Genomic DNA, 14,490 nt, shown 5'->3' with positions numbered 1-14,490 from the left:
TGTCATTTTTCACATGTATGTTTTTGTTTTAATTTTCTTGAAACAGCCTGTTGTAAGATTGATAGAAGAAGCCAGCTGCCGGGGTCTGAAAGAGGTTCGGTTTGTTACCTGGCACAATCAGTATATCTTAAACATCAAAGATGGATTCCAGCAAAATGCATGTTTCAGAAGAGAAATCAAGAGGAGACCCCTTCTTCGCTCATGCGTTGTGCTGATGCCGTTTTTACAGTACGTATCGCAGCAAAATAGAAACTTTGCATTTGTTCTTCATGTTGTTCTGTCCGTGAGAATTGCATTCCTTATGATGTGGCAAGGAAATAGGCATCACTGGGTAGAAAAATCAGAAGAAATAATACAAAATGTCAGTCATATTGCCAGCTCTCGCTTGTCATTTTTCAAGATAAATATCATCTGAGGAAGTCCTTACCGCTGGGCTCTGTTTGTTATTTAAAGGTTAGAATGTACCTTGTGGATTGCAGAACATCAGAAGCACAGATGTCCTTCAAGTTTGCCAAAGTATCGTCCAGCTTTCAGCATCTCACCGGCTATAGTGATTGCCGGGCTACCAGTTCTAGGTCCCGTAAAAATGAGCATTCAAAAACACTTTATAATTTTCAAGCACAATTAACGCATGCCTTGTTTTTTATTGTCGTCTCAACTGGGAGTGAACACGCTCGCCCATCAAAGGCAGAGTGAGGAAGGTGTTGCATTGTAGTCATTTTTGATTACATCTCATAAAAATGCCATTTTTGTGATCTCACCAGCACAGCTGGAAATATGATTGTCAGAGTTCAGCAGTTAGGAACACATTGTCCTGTTAGCAAAGGGGTGGAAGTCGTTAGTCTGACTGGCAGCTTGGCATGCTGGGCCCTTCAAAGGAGCTTTAACTGCTGCAGTAGGGCTAGAATGCTCATTATCTTGCAGAGTCGTTACTGCTTCTAATTGCGAGGTGAACATGAATTTGGTCAGAGCCTCAAAACACGTGGTTGTTAAAAACATTTTTAGATAGTTTTACAGGAAGGAAACCCGAATTATTAAAGAGGGAGGATGTGGGTAAAAAGACCGAGCATGGACTTGCTGTTTATAGCAATTCTGATTATCATCGTAATGACAAATAAGGATTTTGGGTATTCTCCTGATGTTTTGCTACCAGTGACTTTTTTACTACAGTGTAAGTCTATAATTTCGAGATATGCTAAAATTATGCAATTCCCACTAATTTTAGTGGACTCTTGAGGGTTCTACACTCATGAGGGCTTGACCCTGAGTATTTGTGCCATCTACCAGATCTATAAAATAAGCTCTGAAATGTCTGTTGTTCTGTTTATTTTCTTTGCCTAAACACCTCGGAATGCTTACTTAGAAATCCACCAATTCTTAGCAGAGAACAAAAGGGTATTTTAAATATTTGTGGGAGCTATCCTGAAGAAGTCAGTATTTGCCTCCACTTACCACACAACGCTACCTGAGATGTTTTATTTGTGCCCCCCCACAATTATACCTTAAATTTGGTATAAAATTGGGAAAGAATACTTGAATAGAAACCGTGGGAAGTGGGTGATGGTGGTTGACAAATGTTGACTTTTTAATGGCTTCCCTTGTATAATAAATGCTTACAAATAATTTACGCTAATCAGAAGAAATGAGCAAAGTACACCAGAGGATTGCAGTTATTTTTATTGTGTTGGATGTCTTACTTATTAATCCATAACTTATTGTTAATCTGTGCTTGGTCTTCCAGTCCAAGTGTGAATGAATGAGGTTCGACAGTAATATATTTTACCTGTTGATTTTAGGAGGGGGAAAAAAATATTATTAAATGGACACTGTAATATCGCAGACTGCTATTTTAATAATCATTCTTAGAAAAATCTGTCTTCCGGGTTTCTGTTAAACTATTAATAAACAGTGAGAAGAATTTTGAGTTGAGTCAAATCCATACAAATAAAGTGAGGTCCCTTTTTAGCTTTGAAGAGCAGGTGAAAGCCACATGAACACATTTTTAAGGAGTATCTCTGCTCTGAAAAGTGTGAGTGCTGTTACACTTTACTGTCTCTCTGATCCGAATCAAATGTGTCAATGTAAAAATAGACCTTTTTTCCCCCCAATTTTTTTTTTTTCTAAACCTGAAAGACTCAACCTGCAATTAGGAAATCACATGAAATTATTTCTGGGTCACACAAAAAAATCCCACGTGGTTCTTTCAGGCTCATATATATCACTAGCATTAAGTATTCTGAAAGGCAGCCTTAATTGACATTTCGGTAGGTACGACGTGAATAGCAGTAGAATTCTTATTTCTCGAGGTAATTATGTTGGCTCTGCAGAGAAATGCAGGCTAAGGAGCAGGGACAATGGGCAGCTGCTGTGTGACTGTGTTTTGGTGTGCCTCAAGAGCTGACCGGCCGGGCGCAGATGTCACAGGTCCGCAGCCCTTCAGGCAGCGTCACGCGGGAACAAAAGAAGATTCATTCCTGAAGAGTCACTCGGGAGAAAATGGCTTTGCTTTTCGCAAAGCTTGGAGAATTTGTTTGCTCCCCAGTAAACTTTCTTTTTACAAACCTAGTTTGCCTGTCGCTCGTCTGTGCGAAATCCAGCTACGTATGTGCAGGGAGGCAGGATTTGGCCTTGGATGTTGTCAAACCTCAGCTTGCCGGAGACGAATAGACAAAGGATTCACTTTCCCCATTTCCTCCTAGGCAGAACAGGTTTCCTCCTTGTGCTTTGGCAGTGACACATTATCAGAACACAAGTGACCTGAGAAATTTAATGAACTTTAATGTTCATTAAACTTAAATTTAATGAAATTTAATTTAAGGTCATTTGTGGGGTTTAGAGACAAGATTCACCTTGGGTCTTTCCAGCCAGATGTGGGTACCTCCGTCTTCTGAGTGCACCTTACCCACGTGCATTCACTGTGGGAGGGTCCTGGAGTCAATAGCAGCTTTTCTATAAAAATACTTGGGTAAAATACTCATCTGGTGAAATGTTGAGATAGTTCCCTATATTTTTGCAACTGAAAGGGAGCCTCACCAGCTTGCAGGAGCTGAAGAGCTGTGAAAACCAGAGCCCGAGCCTGCAAGCTTTACACGTTCCAAGTATTTTCCTTGACGTAAGAGGGAGACTCCAATAAGTAAGGATTATTCAGCTGGCTAAGGCTTGCTCGTTCAGATTATAATCAGGTGAACGTAAGCCACAAATGCCACACTCGCTATCTAAATTTAGCAGCTTCAAGAGTGTGAAAAATTCCACAGAGGTGCAGGTATTTATTGAGAACTAAGTCTTGCCACACCAAAGTTGGTGTCCTTAACTGGATTTTACTGGTGTCTGTTCTTTTTTCTGGCATCCCTGCTGCTTTCTTGCCACGGCCGTTACGGACTTTCCTTCGCCCCTTCCTGACTCCGTCCGTGGCAGCATTCCTAACAGGAGGGGCTGGGCTGTCACATGGAAATAAGCAACTGCAAATGCAAATCTACATCTGGCCTGTGCAAATGGAAAGAAGAGAGCCTTCCTCAGCACAATGCTGGGTAGTACTGGAAACATAGCATCTCCTCTTCTACATAAGGCAGTGAAGTAACGGCGAGTTTTGCCTATAAAATGTTATTAGTTGGGGTTATTCCTTATTCATACTGTACAAGAAAGTATGCGTTTCTACTCCTTATATTGTACTCTAAGGAAATTAGGTCAAATGTTGCCACAGTATTAATGTTTTCTTATTCTGTATGTCCTATTTGCTATGTTAAATTCACTAATACTTTATAGCCAGCGTACAAAATAATTGTATTTAGTAGCGTTCTGCCTGTCTGTAGTTTATAACCCCACCCCAGAATGTCAATAATGATGATGATGGCAGGCTTTTAAACACCACCAAGCAGTACGATTTCCCTAGGTGGAGCAGCATCCCTGAAAGCCAAGCTTGTATTGGTTTCTGTGGACGGAGGAGTTATTAAAATAGCAGCAATAGCTGGCATGTTTGTTTTAAACAAGCATTAAAGATACGTAAATTGTGACAGAACTGAAGAGCAGCAATTGCTTAAGATATGTTGGCGATGAAATAAATGTGATTCAAAGCTCTTCTGTTTGTGAATGTTTAAGCACAACCTTTTCCTCCTTCCCCGTCTAGGACCTTAGGTGGCAACTCTCCAGTACCCTCCCCATCGGCCGAACCAGCTTCCTCACACGTCTTATCTCCCGCTGCTGTTACCTCTCCAAACTTCTATCCTGAAACCTGGATTAGTATGGATCCATCTCAGGACTTCATCCAAGTGCCTGTTCTGAAGGAAGATAAAAGCTATAGAACCATTTATAACCTATTTCACAAGACTGTGCCAGAGACCAAATATAAAATTTTGAAAATTCTGAGAGTCCAGAATCAGTTTCTTTGGGAGAAATACAAAAGGTAAGATAATGCAAATGCCATTCTTTTACAATAGTGGAAAAATACCTTAAAATATGTAATTTGGGCTGCAAAATAGAAATTGATCATGAAGTAGAATAATAAAGTCCCGATTTTTCTGAAGAAAAGGAGCATTTTCAGTTGAACGACTTTATCTGAAAAATGCTGAAAAATATCTTACCCTGGAATTTCCCGTGTGAGTGGTTTAATATACCGTCTACTGATAATTTCTGTAAAATATATCTTCACAGAAATGTCAAGATAAATCTAAAATATCTAGTTGAAAAATCTTTCGGTTCACTTTCAAGCCGAACTAGGAGGAATTGTTTTGATCAGATAATTTCCGTGTTGAAGATAGCCATCAGTGCCTTGGTTCCCCAGAACACGGTGACCCAGGGTCGTGCTGTGGTCTCGCAAAGACAACTCCTGTGTCAGTCGGTCCCATTCAAACCAAAGATGCTGCGTCTGAAAGTTACCATCCATTGACCGCTTTGTAACGGAGATGAAATTAGATTTGTGGATTCTCTCCCCCTTCTCGAGAAATGCAGAATCTCAGGAGAAGTTGAGGGATGGGCTGTGGGAGCAGAGACTGACTTAATGCTGGTCCAGAGCATCTTCACCCACCCTGTCCCAGTAATTTCTCTCCGGGGCCTCTTCTGAGGCTGTGGTGGGGTTTAATTTTTGCACAGCCCTTGTTTTCACTCTGGGGAAGATTTCCTTCCGCATCCAAGGTGGAATGCAGGCAAAGATAAGCAGGCGCTTGTCCAGCTGCTTTGCCTTTGCTGCTGTGCAGGTGAGAGAGCTCTGCCTCCGGCAGTGTCAGCTCAGGACCTTTAAAACACACTTATTTCAAGCAAAAGCTTTATTTGAAAGTGGAAAGCCCTCTCTGCTATCCGTACAGAAATGTTTTCATACCTCCTCTTACAGCTCTACTATTCCAGAGGATAATTCTGATACTTTAAGAGCTGTAATGAAAACTGCTTTTCCCTTGCAGATCTGCAGTGAATACTCATCTACACTTTCCGTTTTCTATTCCAGGAAAAAGGAATATATGTCAAAAAAAATGACCGGGCTTGACAGGATAATGAACGAAAGGCATTTGTTCCATGGCACCTCCCAGGACGTGGTGGATGGAATCTGCAAGCACAACTTCGACCCGCGCGTCTGCGGGAAGCATGCCACCATGTTTGGACAGGGCAGTTACTTTGCCAGAAAGGCAAGCTATTCCCATAATTTTTCCAAAAGGTCACCCAAAGGAGTTCATTACATGTTCCTGGCCAAAGTCCTGACAGGAAGGTACACGGTGGGCAACCACACCATGAGGAGACCTCCCCCAGTGAACCCCGGCAGCATTACCAGCGACCTCTATGACTCTTGTGTGGACAATTACTTTGAGCCTCAGATTTTTGTCATTTTTAATGATGATCAGAGCTACCCTTATTTTATTATCCAATATGAAGAAGTTAGCAACACTGTCTCCATTTGAAAACTTGTGCTGCTAAATTACTCATTTTAATAAAGTCTCTTACCTGGCATTGGTAGCAGTTTTTTGCGGGGGCGGGGGGGGAAATGTGGACGTTGCAGAACTGATTCAATTACCTGCTTGGAAGGAAGGAAATCTCAAAATATAGAAAAGAAGATCTGAAGTGACCAATTGTGCACTTGCTGTTTGATTATGTATGTGCAAATTGTAAATATTTTTCCATTGTTTATAGTTGAAAATCCGTGCCTTTTGTTATAAAACACTGTTTATTTATGTTAGTAAATATTCATGTTTAAAAATGTGCGTGTGTGTGTATAATTTCAGTTGCGTTCTGTGCGTATTAGAGCGGCTAGAGAAAATTGCTTATGCCCTGATCTCGAAATCTTGCGGATGGCCATCTCTAGATAACCAGAACCGGATAATTTTCATCCCAGGTATATTAAATAAGAGATTCTCCCAACCACTATTTTTTATTACTGTATTTGAGAAAGACTGGGGGAGATTACAAAACTAACATTCTGCTCATACTTTGGGTTATTAAACAGGGCAGCACAAATAAATACATCGTTTTCTAAAATCAGCCCTAAGTAAAATTAGGAGGAGGTTGGTCTGGCTCGCAGTCCATGAGGGTTTAAAGCTTCCCAGCAGCTGACGGGACATCCAGTTTACCGCTTTTTGCGGCCGTGGCGGGGACGGGAAGGCCACTGGGGCAGCACCCAGCTGCCAAGGGCCAGGTTTGTGCCATCGAACCCGTGCACAGTCGGGTATGTGCCACCAGTCCCCGTCACTGCCGGACGTCCCCAGTTAAAGGTGGGGGGTAACTTTGGGATTTCTTGGAAAAGAAACCCCAAACAAAGCCTGGGTTCGATGAGGTTTGGTGTTTGACCAAGGGTGAAAAATCTGTGTTAATGTCACTTAGCGAAGCTGACATTGAGTGAATTTAAAAATGATTGGTACATTAAAATAATTGTCAACACCCAATCCTTGTTTAATTGGGATATTTTTTGTGTTTTCCAGGCAGCTATGCTTGGCTTGGTGCTCTCCAGTACCTTCAGCAGCAATATGGCAAAAGTAACAGAAAACAGTGGCCGATGTTTGCAGCTGGCCCAAACCAGCCGGGGTAGATGGTAGAATATTGGATATAAGGAAAAAGGGTTGTCAACCAAAAGGGTTGTCAAGTGTTGGAATGGGCTGCCCAGGGGAGTTGTGTAGCCATCATCCCAGGGGGTATTTAAAAGAGGGGTAGATGTGGTGCTGAGGGACATGGTTTAGTGATAACTTGGCAGTGTGAGGTTAATGGTCGGACTTGATGATCTTAAAGGTCTCTTCCAACCAAAATGATTCTTTGATTCGATAGGCTGGTCGGTCATTACCAGCTCCCGCGTGGCTTGGGATGCTGGGATCTTCCAAACAATGTGTGCTGGAACGCACCCTGGAGCAAGTTTGTGCATTTGTATCTTAAAGGGGGGAAGAGGGACAGTGCGTCGTGCAGAATTACAGAGCAGAAACGTGTACTGGGGTGATGTTACACGGAGAGACCTGGCAGTCCACAGGAGGGACCCCAGCAGTGACACCGTGGGCTCACGGCAAAGCTTGCCGGAGCTGGCGCCCACGGAGGTTCAGAGGGGCTCCCATCTGCTACAGCGCACACTTCAGTGGAACAGCTGAAACCATTGCACTAGGGTTTTTTATCTAACTACGCTTTAAGAAAATGAGTCTCTAAAGTGGGATCAGAATAATTCCAGAACTATGATTTGAAATTCCAGAAAAGTTAAGTGAATAGAATCATAGAATGGTTTGGGTTGGAAGGGACCTTGAAGACCATCCAGTTTCACCCCCCTGCCCTGTGCAGGGACACCTCCCACCAGACCAGGTTGCTCCAAGCCCCATCCAGCCTGGCCTTGAACACCTCCAGGGATGGGGCAGCCACAGCTTCTCTGGGCAACCTGGGACAGGGGCTCACCACCCTCACACTCAAGCATTCCTTCCTAATGTCTCATCTAAATCTCCCCTCTTTCAGTTTAAAACCATTCCCCCTCATCCTATCACTCCCCTCCCTGATCCAGAGTCCCTCCCCATCTCTCCTGTAGCCCCTTTAGGGACTGGAAGGGGCTCTAAGGTCTCCCTGGAGCCTTCTCTTCTCCAGGCTGAACAGCCCCAACTCTCTCAGCCTGTCCTCACAGCAGAGGGGCTGCAGCCTCTGATCATCTTTGTAGCCTCCTCTGGACCCCCTCCAACAGGTCCACGTCCTTCTTGTGTTGGAGGCCCCAGAGCTGGAGGCAGCACTCCAGCTGAGGTCTCCCCAGAGTGGAGCAGAGGGGCAGAATCCCCCCCTCGCCCTGCTGCCCACGCTGCTGGGGATGCAGCCCAGGATGTGGACGGGTTTCTGGGCTCCCAGCGCACATTGCCGGCTCATGTCCAGCTTTTTACCCACCAGTACCCACAAGTCCTTCTCAGCAGGGCTACAAATAATAATGACTTCCATTCCAAACCTTGGCATAGTTTGTGTTCTCAGCTCAGTCGGGTTTTCTCTGAAGCACCACGGCATGGCAGAGCCCATGCCACGTGCTCACCAGCCACTGGGCCACCCCAGGAGCCAACTCACCTACTGGCTGTCTCCTGAGCTAGTTCCACCAGCGTCATTAGGAGCTTGTCACAGGCACACTCAGGTCCCTGCTAACCTTACCAGCATTGCAACAGGCTGGCTAGCATAACAAAATTTTAGTTATATGGCAGGTGACATCGTTTATAGCCCAGTGAGATTAATTTTATAATTGCTGACCTCACGCAGCCCGAGTTAGATGTACCCGAGATGCCCTGTCCTCATTAGGATCTTCACAAAGTGTTACGTATCTCATTATAAAAGCTACACCTGTTTTATTAGCGTAGGTGTGGCTGAGGAGTGCTCGCCCGATGTTCGGGAAGCTCGGGTGGCCCCCGTGCCTCTGCCAGCCCAAGGAGCAGGTCTGGTGGGTCTCTGGGATGGGAAGGGAGCTTCTGACCCGGTGTTCCGTGGCTCAGCAGCAAACCTTCTTCAGCTGTGCCTGGAGCTGCGCTTTTGGGATAACCTGCTCGGTGTCTGCTTTCTCTCTGGGGCCTAATAAAAACACGTTTTGCCATAGGAGAGAATTATTTACTCCCACCAGTGCTCCTGCTTGTTTCTGTCCCCCTGGGTCACTTCTCGTTGCCTGCAGTAGATCAAACCAGCTGGTAGGTAAGAAGAGGAGGAAGATGGAAGCAGCTGGTTCCAGTTAACTCCCAATCTCTTCTGAGGCTCTTGGCAGCACAGGGAAGAGCTCAAATTTGAGGGGGTCTGGCTTGAAATGGTTGTGGTGGGATGGGAGCTACCAGCTGGGGTGTGCAACATAGAGGAGCTGGTCCTGGCCATAGCTTGCATCTCCAAGAGGTGACTTTGGAAAGGTAAGGTGGTTTGTGGAGAAAGGGGTTGTGGCTGTTGATGAAGTAAAGCTCTCCACAGCTGAGGTTGTCTGCTTTTAAAAGCTGCTAAATCTTCTGGCTTGCCCTTCCCTTCTTCCTGCTGATAACCGGGCTTTCCTGCAGCAGCTCGGCAGCCCCGCTGCTGGGAGGCGGTGGTGTGCTCTTGTGCCGGTTTGGCCCAGCCATAGTGGAACTGGGGTGGAAACCCTCTCTAGTTGCTTGCACGCCCTGTAGACACTGGGCTGGGAGTGCTGCCCGCTGAGCCCCGCAGCACCAGCGATGCCAGCCACAGCACGGGGGGTGCTCGGCGCCTGTCTCTGTCCCTGCCGGGAGCTTGGGGCAGCATCTTGAGGGGCGACTGGGGCCAGGAGCTGCCCCAGCAGCCCCGGCTGGTTGTCTGAGACCTTTACATTACACCTATGGCTGTGTTTTAGAAGTGCCTTTACACTGGGATGTGAAGTTACTTCAGAATGGAGACTTCAGATTTACTTAAAGACTTTGAATAAGGGTTGGCGTTCTCGCAGCTTTTGCGTTCAGTGGTTCCCCCCACCAAAGGCTTTGAGCCTAGGATAAGCAGGATCCGTTCGGGAGGTGGGACTGCTGCGGGGAGTGAGGGAACGCATCTGTTGGGGAGGGTGTGCTGGGGGCTACCGAGCCTCGGGCCGGGGATGGGAGGCTTTCCTCCCTTCTTAAGCCACCACTGGGGAAATGGGCTGTACTTTTTCCTTAGATGTCATAACGGGGTTTTGGCCTTGTGAGACCTCCTCCTCCTCCTCCTCACTGCTGGTTTGCTGCCGACCGTTTGCTCCCGCAGCCCTGTGCCCGCTGATGCTCCCGCAATGGTTTTCCTGAATTCTCACCTCTTTGGGCTTTCTTGTTGAAATGGCAGCGGGGATCGGCAATAACCACCTCTGGTGACACGCTGGTGACAACCTGTTGAAAATATTTATGTTGTTTCCATGCCAACCTGTTCCAAGTGTATAAACCATCCCGCAAAGGCTTATCAAATCAGCAGCTGCTCAGCAGGCGTGGACTGGGGTGGTGCTGCCCGGGGGGCACAGCACCCAATGTCCCCTTTGTGCCCACATAACCCCGACCCTGTCATTTGTGTTGCTGCTGCCATTGGGAACCCGGCCGGTCACAGGCTTGTGCTGGAGAAAATTTGGCACGGCTGGTTTGCAGAGGCGCCGTGTCACTGCACGTTGCCACCTTGCCGTGCATCAGTAACCCTCTGGAGTCCATCTGTCGCTCTCCCAGGGCTAGTGGAGGATCGCTCTTTGGCTTCCAAACTGCCCTGGGGCTGCCTGTGGGGCAGGACCTGGGCAGGAGCCATGGAGCTGCGTGGGCATCGGGGCAGAGCCCAGCGGGAACAAAGCATGTCCCTAATCACCCAGCAGGCTGTTAATTGCCTCCTACGTGCATCGTCTCAGCTCCTTCCATAGCACCAGTTGCTCAAGGGGTGTCTGAGCAGAATACACTGAGAAACTGGCTGTTGTATTAAATCCTGCTCCGGAGCTGCCCCAAGAGGAGCATCGGGAGAGAACGGGCCTGATCCCGGCCTCGCTAACAGCAATGCTCCCACTCGCTCAGGGGGGCTGCTGCAATTGTGTTTATCTCTATAAAAAAAACCCTACATAAATATAACTGAAGCGAAACCCTCAGGCAGCTCTCGCAGCCGGTCTATTTAAATGCCTGTCACCAGAATTCCCACCCCTCCCACTTCCCCCTTGCTGGTTGTTATTGAACTCAGCGTTTGCCCGTATCCATGCACGAGGTTTCTGGGGCAGGATCCGTCCCCATCCGTGGATCCGCAGGGCTGTGCGGCGGCTGCCCGCGGGGTCTGGGGGTTTGCCACAGTATAAATAAATAACAGTGTTTTCTTGCCTTGTTTTTGGTGGCATCACTCGTTGAGAATTCGAAGGCGAAACTAGTTGAAAATGAATATTTGTGATAAAGATCTCAATGTGTCGTTATTGAAATTGTAGGTGATGACACATGCTTTGGGCAAAGCCGTGTCATTAGGAAAAGCCGATCAGTGCAACTCGTGGGTGGTGTGGGGGTGGCAGTGACAACTGCATGTGCCGAGAGGGACCTTCTGGGCTCTGCTTAGTGTTTCCAGCAGCACAGGCTGTACAATGGGCATCCCGGGGGGCTCCTCTAACTTACACCTGTACATGGGGACCCTGCCGGGGTCACGTTTCCAGCTCCTGGAGGCACCAGTTTGAGCGCTGACTTGCCCAACAGTGAAAGATGGGGTCACATCTGCTTCAGTCACTGGTGGTGCCTGGGCACGGCAGGTGATGATGGAGGGCTTTGTCATGAAACAAACTGTGCTGGGCAGCAGGATGAAGGCGTCCTGGTGGCTGGGAGGAAGGAACAGTTCGAGCGTGTGCTGACTTGGGAGCTGGGCAGAAGGTCAGGAGGCTGTTCCTTAAGGAGACATTTAAGTGCCAGCTGCCCAAGAGGTCGCGTGAGGACAGCCAGAGCATTGCGATTCCCATCCGCTCTTCCTACGTGTGCGGGCACGCTGCCCACTGCCCAACTGCTCTCCTGACGCTGGCTTCAGCCTGGCCGGGCTGTAGAACGCCCTGGTAGAGACCGCAGCTGTGCGTCTGCTTTGGCCTCTGTATCTTGTACAAGTGATGTTCAGGGCTGCCAAGCTTCTACATCTCTTCAGAGAACAACAATCTTGGAGCAGGAGATGCCCCCTGTGCCCCTGCCCTTACAGCTGCTTGAGAACTGCTGTGCAGACCTTGTCTCTGGGTGTAGCAGCTGTTGGGACGGCTCCGCGGTAGGTGTTTGGGGAAGTGGCTTCAAGAAATGTGGAAGCAGTGGGTGATTGTAGTGGGTAGGTTCCTCTGGAGGTGTCCTTCAAGTGGGAAGGAACCTCAGGAGGTGTCTAGACCAACCTGCTGCTCAAAGCAGGGTCAGCTCTGAGGTCAGACCAGGTAGTTCAGGGCTTCACTGAGCTTGCTCTTGAAAACTCGCAAGGGTGGAGGCTGCACATCTTCCTGGGCAACCTGCTCCACCACCCACAACATCCTCCTTGTGGGGTAAAAAAATAAATCCCCTGATATCCAGGATTACACTGCCCCATGATTACATTCCCTGGCTTCTGGTGTCCATACGTTACAATCAGTTTATATAATTTCCAAACTTGGCACGTGGCGGCGGCGGGGGGGAGGGGTTTAGAAGTGGTGGTGGTGATGAGGGAGACCCTAAATCAATAGTGAGACACTTCTTGGCAGCAGGCTGCAAGAATCCATGCTGGATGGCTCTCCCAGGGACTCCCATAGGACTGCTGCAGCTCTCTGATAGATTGCTAAAGCCTTTCTTTTCTCAGCCCTGGAAAAAAACCTTTTTCTTCTCAACTTTGTGGAAAGGCAGGGCGAGACAAGGCCAGGAGAACACGTTGTTGTCAGTGTCACGGCAGGGTGGTCACCATCTGGTCCAGTGTTTCCTTCTGCTGGAGGGGAATTCAACGCTGCTGGCTCTGAGAGCTGAGACCTCACGCGATGGGCTACTTGAAAAACCGGGCTTTGACAAAGCATAACACACGATGAGTCTTTTTGCTTCCTGGTATCAAAACCCCCAGCAGTGCACACAACTTGGTGTTTGAGGTTTTTTTTTATTTTAATGTGTAAATCTGAGATTCTCGACGGGTTGTGGGAACTGGGTTATGGAAACAGGAAGCCCCTCTGGCTGCTGCTGAGGTTTCTCCATTACTGGCAGTCCACGGTGTCATCGCCACGCTGACATCAAGGCAACCAAAAACATCCTCTCCATTAATTTTTTTCTTTCTTCTCTTATGGCTACAAAGTCTGTTTTTTAGGAGGATATTTTCCCATAGACTGGACAACAAATGTCAGGTTGACCTAAGGATCGTTCTTTCCTCAATTTTCTTTGGGTTCCCTTTTCTCCAGCTAGCCGGGTACAAGTTGTTTCAAGCGCAATTAGACTATTATAAATCATCTTCTGCCCTCCTCCCACCCCCGCCCCCCCAACCTTCCACCAGGAGCCCATTCTCACGCATTGATACACACTGGGGTTTGTTTTGTCTGTCAGACTTTGTGCAATCCTCATACCTCTGCAGCTGACCAGCACAAAAGTGGTTACCAAACCTCACCGAGAAGGAATCTGCAGTCTCTCTCCCAGCAGTGTTTTGAAGAGGAATCAATCACCCAACCAAACCTCTCAGGTGCCTGGGCCTGCAGCTGTTCTGGGATGGGCTCATGGTAGGATGTAAGTTCAGGTTAGTGGAGATGACCTACTGCTGTCCACGCGGACAGGGCATGGACCTGTTGGCCTGCTCTGAGACCAGGTCATGGATCAGCTTGGAGACTTTTGGTTGTTTTGTTTTGTTTTTTGTCCATCACAGTCGACGGTGGGGAAGTCCCTGACCATTTTCACTTCTGTTATCCATGGTGCAGCATCCGTGCCTGGCTGTACCTCCATGCCGTGGTGGCTTCTTGAGGGACTCTCTGCTGGGTTCCCCCACTGCTGCCTGGGCAAGTGGGTGGGAAAGCAATTTTCCTCTGCCCAAGCAGACATGGGCTACCAAAGCAGGCTCAGCCCATGGCTCCTGCCAGCACGCCGTTAAATATGGGGCCTCTTCTGTAACTCCACCCTGATCCCAGATGAGAGGAGAGGGTTACAAGAGAGAAAACTGAACTTAAAATGTGCCCAGGACCTTCTGGATACCGGAGGAGAAGATGCTGTCTCTGATTACTTGCACACAAACACTCTCTTGGCCAATGCCTGGCTGAATATCCAAGGCCAGGCTGGATGGGGCTTGGAGCAACCTGGTCTAGTGGGAGGTGTCCCTGCCCAGGGCAGGGGGGTGGGAACGGGATGATCATCTTCAAGGTCCCTTCCAACTCTAACGATTCTATGATTATCTTAGTGGGTGAAAGTAAAAAGCCGCAGCCCACAGAGCTCACCAGGGAGCCAGTGTTCGTGGGGAGCAAAGCAAAGGAGGAGACGAATGAGTGAGAAGGAAAGGAGGAAGTCATTTAAGAAAAGTGAGAATTGGTTTCTTGGGAGGAGGAGGAGGAGGAAGAAGGGAGGGTGAAAGGAGCAGGAACAGAAACGGGGCATCACAAGAAGCATTCAAGGGAATGCCCAGTGGGGGGAAAAACACAAATAGAAAGTGAGAAAGAGGAAACATAAGGAA

General features: G+C 47.7%; 1 protein-coding gene across 4 annotated transcripts in view; it reads left to right on the top strand.

Annotated features, from left to right (window-relative positions):
- Nucleotides 1–6,194, top strand: part of TIPARP (TCDD inducible poly(ADP-ribose) polymerase) — a 41,880-nt gene extending 35,686 nt beyond the window's left edge. For all 4 annotated transcript variants that reach the window (XM_074593092.1, XM_074593093.1, XM_074593091.1 and 1 more), the window contains 3 exons: nt 47–228; nt 4,124–4,399; nt 5,435–6,194. In XM_074593092.1, the coding sequence (XP_074449193.1) occupies nt 47–228; nt 4,124–4,399; nt 5,435–5,882 (906 nt within the window). In that variant the 3' untranslated portion in view covers nt 5,883–6,194. The remainder of the gene's footprint in view (nt 1–46; nt 229–4,123; nt 4,400–5,434) is intronic.
- Nucleotides 6,195–14,490: the final 8,296 nt, after the last annotated feature.

The sequence above is a fragment of the Larus michahellis genome, chromosome 6 (assembly GCF_964199755.1).
Source record: "Larus michahellis chromosome 6, bLarMic1.1, whole genome shotgun sequence".
NCBI classification, from domain to species: Eukaryota; Metazoa; Chordata; class Aves; order Charadriiformes; family Laridae; genus Larus; species Larus michahellis.
The sequence above is the reverse complement of the archived record's forward strand: the minus strand, read 5'-3'. Positions and strand labels throughout refer to the sequence as shown.